Here is a 7264-nt window from a genome sequence, read left to right as displayed (position 1 = left end):
ATTTTTTATTTATTTATACACTAATACAGTTGTAATTACAATAACTAAATAAGGAAAATGTATTACTTGTACAATTAGCATATGAATACTTTGAATTCAAATTGGTGTTTCTATTTATAAAACTTAAAGTATTAATATATCAAGGATACAAGTATTTATAAAAATTTAATGTATTAATACAGCAAACAAGGTAAAGTAGTACAATTTTAGAATATGAATACAACAATTTGAAAAATGGACACACTATTGTAACCAAAAAATGAATACACCAATATACTATAATATGAATACACTGTTGTTAAATAAGAAAATGAAAAAACAATAGAATGTGTATGTATCAAAGTGTGTAAGTATTCGACTATATAAAAAATTTAAAAAATCAACAAAACGTCGATCTATTTTTTGTAAAGTTTTCTATAATACTTGAGGCTTGACGTTAACTTAGGTATTTATTTATAAAAATNGGGGGGGGGGGGGGGGTGGCAGGATACAAAAAAATCTGTAATATAAGGTAATTGATGAAAGAGAAGGTATGAATACATAATTAATTATGAGTTTAATAATATTTTTCCTATTTATTATTTATTTATATTAAATATAAAAAAAATTGATTATTGATATGCAATTAAATTTGTTATATATTGTATATTTTATAGTCATATAACATAAAAAAATTAAACTATAATTATATTATTTAAATGTATATTGATGTTTGCCATATTACGTAGTTTTTCCTGCAAAAAATTCCACTAGTTTACTAATGCATGTCTATCTAATAATGTGCATGATTGTTTATCTGAGGTGTATCTTACCTATAACCTTACTATAATAGTGATGTATATATCGGAGGTTATTTTTCTTTGAATGATTTTCCTAAGTATATCTGTATCTATTTCACATAATCATCTATTTAAGTTATATCCTTTAAATATATTTGTATATGAGCACATATATAACAACAATATCTAAAGGTGAATCATTTAGATACACACATGTATCTATTGTACATTTATATTTACTGTGCAGCAAGTACATGTATATAGTATTCATCAGACTGTACCATTCTTTTAAAAGGCTGTTTTGATAGCTTGGTCATTTAAGCTCTAAGTTAAAATTTGATTAAAGAATTTAATTATAACTACATCTCTTCCGTTCCGGGAAAACTCAAAGCACCTAACTTCTAAACGTACCAAACGCAAAATTCAACGCTATTTTAGAAAATTCACCTTCAATCCCTAGCTTTAGGTCCACTTAATTACTTGATTGGGAGTATGGTAAAATCTGAAAAATTATTTATAAGGGCGACTTTGAATGTAAAAAGTATAGCAATTAATTCTAATTAAGAATTAAGAATAAGTTGTAATGTAAAAAGAAATAAATCACAGATTGGCACTCTCAAGCGTGTACACATTGCAGATCGGTTAAGGATTGCGTAGCAGAAACGTAGACGCACATGGACAATCCCCTAATACATGGCATATTAGACATCTGGGATAGAAATGATTGCTGAATTAATATTAAAATATTATATGGTACTGATTTTATAATAACTTTAGTCCATACTAGTATTTGATAGGCATAATACATACATTAGACTCTAAATTTAGTTTTGAATTTTAACTATGATCTCTAACTTTCATAATGTAAAAATAAATACTCTAAATATCCAACTTTTAAATAAATAAACACATGAGTCTTACATAATACAATACACGTAGGACAAAAAATGATAGGTAGAACGATATGTAGGACATGTGTCTCTATTTATTTAACTTTATACAAGTTTAAGTGTATATTTGTGCACATTCAAAGTTGAAGGGTATAATGTGATTTGAAACCAAATAAAAAGGCACATTTATGTATTATGCCTATTTTGATATGTGTCGAGAAATCGAATATAAAATTCAAATTTTAAATTTGATTTTTTTTCATCAAACTCATTATATTTTTAAAATAATGGATTTATATCTACGAGTTATTGTAATAATAATAAATTTTTCTTTCCTTTTTAAAAGAAATATGCTTTTGTGATATATTTTTTCTTCTCGTATTAAAATTCAAACTCCTAATTCTAATTCCGCCGCTGAGCGCGTCTTCCTTCAAGTATACCGCTATAGCTTGTACGGAGGACACTCAACACATAAAGAGGGTTTCTTGTGTCAATACTTAGGCTTGACGTAAACAAGCAGGTAGCCGCCAAATCCATATAATCATATCAGAGGGAGAACAAGTGTATAGGCAAATTCATGTAATGGAAACCCTTTTCTTCAATTCATTAAAATATATAGGGGTAGCGCATAGAACGCTAAGCAATTCAGCAAGGTCAATCTACACGCTGTAGAAAGATTTATATTTACATTGAAAGACTGCTACCATAATTTAAATATTATACCAAGATTTTCTTTGTCATAACCAACTATTCACGTTATGAAATTACTCTTAATTTTTATGATATCTAAGTTTGTTAATATAAAAACCTATCTTTTAATAATTAGACACAACTAAAGTTAAAAATTCTCCTTTGTATATTCACACAATTTCAATAATTCTTTTTTACTTTATACCAAGTCATAGAGGGAATACAAATTTAGATAATAATGTAAAGCGCGATTTTTCATATATCATGGATATAGGCGGATGTAACTTAACCATATGTTATTGGGACAATGCGTATATATAGGTAAAATATCACTACGTATAATCTTATAAAAAACATTATACCTTGAATTCATAATTCCATATAAATTTAATGTGAAGCACTTTAAAGGTTAATTTGCAAAATCTAAAATTTGAAATGATTAACTCATGGACGCAGCAAAATAAGACCAGAAAGGATATCAAAATGTATTGAGTACATTTTCCGTGATCGACAGTATCAAGGATCTCAAAATGAAGTAAAGACACTATTGTTTTGAATATCAAGCTTGACTTTAATTATATCTTGTGATTGCATTTCTTGCTTCACATTTCAATAAGCCAACTGACATTTTGACATTCCTTTACAAAATTAATTTGTTTTCCACTATTATAAAAAGACACCAACCCCATCACTAAATGATCCTTCATTGCTATTTCCAAAAAAATACATCTAAACAACAAAACACAAAAACAACACCACAATGACTACTTATAATTCTAAGCTATTACTCTTTATATTCTTTTCCTTGCTACATCAATCCTATTCCATTGAAGAATCCACAAGTGATGATATTAACTGGTGGTGTAGCACCACACCTCATCCTGAACCATGTAAGTATTTCATGGCCGATGCCACGCTCCAACGTACTTACAAGCCCAAATGTAAAGCTGATTTTCGAACCATGACTACAGAAGTCGCCCTGGAACAAGCTCTTCTAGTACAAAACCATTCCAAAAGTATCGGGCAACACTTTGGTGGAAAACGAAAGAAACTAGTGTGGATGGATTGCGACAAGCTTATCGACGATACAATCCATCAATTAAACCGTACTCTTCATGGAATCGGATCTAACTCAACTTCTTGTACCGCATTCGATGCTCAAACTTGGCTTAGTGCCTCGTTAACAAATATCGAGACATGTCTATCAGGTTCAAATCAGCTCAACGTGTCAAATGTACTACACCCAACTTTATCCGCTAATGTCTCACAACTTATTAGCAACTCTTTGGCTATAAATGGAGAGTTAGTTAATTCACTAAACTCAACAGAAATTGGTGGATTCCCAAGTTGGGTTACGTCTAGGGAAAGGAAGTTGTTACAATCTTCGACGAGGAGCTTAGCTTCCCAGGCAATTTACGTGGTGGCACAAGATGGATCGGGAAATTTCCGATCCATTCAGGCTGCAATTAATGCGACCGCAAACAAAGTTTCAGATGAAAGGACAATTATTTATATTAAAAAAGGTGTTTATAGAGAAAATGTTGCGATAGGACCTTCAATGACTAATATCATGTTAGTTGGAGCTGGTTTGAGATACACAATAATTACAGGCAGCCGAAGTGCAGCAGGAGGTTTCACAACTTACAGTACTGCAACTGTTGGTAATTCTCTCATCTCTCTCACTAATTCATCCTTATTTGTACTAATTATACCAAAAATCATCAATTCACGTGTACCATTATTTTTATCCCACAGCTCATTTAAAATGCAACTCTCATATGTCCCCGTTAATTTGAGCCTCCTCTTTCATCTTTCATTTCGTGTGATTGTTTGTTATTAATACTCATTTACCGTAATAAGAAAGGGTAAAATAAATATAAAATGACTAATTATTTATTAATTTTATAAATTGAACAAATATTATTAACTATCTTAAAATAATATAATAAACAAATAAAGATAAACAGAAAGTAATAATCTTTTAAAAGGATCTTACCATTTACTTCTTTTTTCTTTTTGGGTGAGTTCTTTAATATTTTTTTAGCATGGATACTAATTACTAATCAAGGGTTGAATAGTATAATGGAAGGACCTTATTAGAGAAGTTGCAAGTAATTAGGCAAGCTCTAATTTACTTCAAGTAATTGAAGTGTTGAAGTAAAGCTAAAGATATGCTATACACTTTAATTTGGCGGGCCACTTTGCTGCAATTTTTGCATGCTTCACGTGCTACCATTCTAATTAGGCTTCTTTCCGAAGCCAATTATTTTCAAGTTATCAAATATAATATTTCATATTTTTCAAACAAAAAACATGCACTTTCTCCATTTAAAAAAAATAAATTTTTTAGTAATATTTTAATTTCAATTTTGCATGTAACATGTTTAAAGCCACAAGATTAAATGTCAATTTAATATATTTGACATAATTTTAATTTAAAACCACAAGATTTAAAAGTGTTTTTTATTTTTTAAAACACTATACCAAGTCAACTTAAATCACTCTTTTTGAAACTGGAGAAAGTATTTAACAACTGATTTCGTAAGAAGTTTTTATTTCTTTAAAGCAACAATTATGAATAGTGTAGTTAATTTTTTCCCCACTTAACTACGGGAAAAAAAGGAAATTCCTCAATTTGTCGATAATTTCAGTTATAACTTTTGGCAAATATCGAAGAGGGGAAACTTTAAATTTCAGACATATGAACTTTCGCTTAAATTGACCACTTCTTGTGTAATACTCCGCTTTTAATTGAATTAATCTTACTTTATTTTTCTGTCTATTTATGAAATAATATCACTTTCTACATTTAGTAAGTAATTCTTTTGGACAAAAATCTTCCATACAGTAGTGTGTATATATATACCACATATTCAAAAAATATTTGATATATTACACAAATCTTTAATTTAACATCATAAAATTTAATTTTTTTTTTTTAAATTTTTTTTAACGGTTAAACTAAAACAACCAGGCCAATATATTGAGAATAATATATATCAAGACTATTTAGCAATGTTGTCATTTCATCACCTTATAGGGCTGGTTTCGAAAACGTTATTCTATGCTATTGATAGTTGACATTATGGTTATTAAATGTCAAGTTTTGTCCTACTTCCAAGTGAAGGATCCTGATACAAGAAACCGCACTAATGATCAAAGTAGGCAATAATGATCTAGGACATAAATATATAATTTCATCATTATTACTAGTATATTGCTTCTACACCAATTTATTCCCATGAGTCCAACTAATACAAATTTTTAGGCTACGTTGACCATTTCTCTAAAATAATAACACATTAATTACTTATTCTCCAAAATAACGTTATTTATTTAATTCCAGGTGTTGATGGAAGCGGATTCATTGCACGTGGCATCACATTCCGAAACACAGCCGGTCCAAAAAAGGGTCAAGCAGTCGCTCTCCGATCAGCATCCGATCTTTCGGTATTCTACGCATGTGGTTTCGAAGGATATCAAGACACAATATTTGTCCAATCGCAACGACAATTTTACAAAACATGTCACGTTTATGGCACAATAGACTTTATATTTGGTAATGCTGCAGTTGTTTTTCAAAATTGTGTCATCTACGTCCGAAGACCTTTAGTAGGTCAAGTCAATGTGATCACAGCACAAGGCAGGGGTGACCCTTTTCAGAACACAGGTATATCAATTCACAATTCAAGAATAACAGCAGCACCTGATCTTGCGCCTGTGGTTCAAGCATTTAAGACATATATGGGACGTCCGTGGCAGGAATATTCAAGGACAGTTATATTGAGGTCTTATATTGATAGATTGGTTAGTCCATCAGGATGGTTACCATGGTTAGATTCGGATTTCGCGTTCAAAACTTTGTATTATGGAGAGTACGGTAACTTTGGACCAGGGGCTTCAACTAGTAATAGGGTAAAATGGCCTGGTTACCATGTTATTACCGATGTAAAAGAGGCTTCAAAGTTTACTGTTGCAAATCTTGTAGGTGGTCGATCATGGTTGCCTTCTACTGGTGTGCCATTCACTTCAGGGCTATGAATTTGGTCTATATATTTATTTGTATAATAATTATTACTATATATATCCATTCATTATTTTTAACATGTGTGTAATGACATTATCTAAAAGTTATGTATACAAATATAATATTGATTTTTATCTACGTTGATCAAAGCCGCATATTTACATAAAGAAATCTGTCGTTCGTTACATCTATTCAGTGAAAGATAGATAGGCACTTATATATCACTACTAAAAAAAGGCCAAAAAGAGACCTAGAAAAGAGACCTCACGAGGTCTCTTTTCGGAAAAAAGAGACCGAAAAAGACACCTCAACGCTAGGTCAGTAAAATGCAGGTCACTTTTTTACAGAAACCTCATGAGGTCGCCAAACGGAGACCTCACGAGGTCACCAACAAATAATCTGATTTTTTACAAAAAGGAGACCTCACGAGGTCACTATTGTATTATTTAATTTAATTTTATATTTTTTATATAGAGACCTCATTAGGTCACAATTTTATAATATTATTTAATTTTATATTTTAATAAAGAGTCCTCATTAGGTCGCTAAGATATTATTTAATTTAATTTTATATTATTTTAAAGTAGAGACCTCATGAGGTCTCTTTTCTGCATTTATATTTGGAGACCTCACGAGGTCTCCATAATGAAATTTACGAAAAATATAATGCAGAAAACAGACCTCATGAGGTCTCTTTTCTGCATTTATAAAATGTTAATTAGAGACCTGATGAGGTCTCCATTATGAAATAGCTGAAAAAATTAATACAAAAGGGAGACCTCATGAGGTCTCTTTTCTGCATTTATAAAATAGAAAATGGTAAATAGAGACCTCATGAGGTCTCTATTATGAAATATCTGGAAAAATTAATGCAAAAA

General features: G+C 30.3%; 1 protein-coding gene across 1 annotated transcript; it reads left to right on the top strand.

Moving 5' to 3' along the window:
• The first annotated feature begins 2988 nt into the window (after positions 1-2988).
• Positions 2989-6524, top strand: LOC107021581 (probable pectinesterase/pectinesterase inhibitor 33). Its single transcript, XM_015222270.2, has 2 exons — positions 2989-4020; positions 5706-6524. Exons 1-2 carry the CDS (start codon positions 3120-3122, stop codon positions 6398-6400), a joined length of 1596 nt encoding a protein of 531 aa, XP_015077756.1. The 5' UTR covers positions 2989-3119; the 3' UTR covers positions 6401-6524.
• The last annotated feature ends 740 nt before the right edge of the window (positions 6525-7264 follow it).

The sequence above is a fragment of the Solanum pennellii genome, chromosome 6 (assembly GCF_001406875.1).
Source record: "Solanum pennellii chromosome 6, SPENNV200".
Lineage (NCBI taxonomy): Eukaryota > Viridiplantae > Streptophyta > Magnoliopsida > Solanales > Solanaceae > Solanum > Solanum pennellii.
The sequence above is the reverse complement of the archived record's forward strand: the minus strand, read 5'-3'. Positions and strand labels throughout refer to the sequence as shown.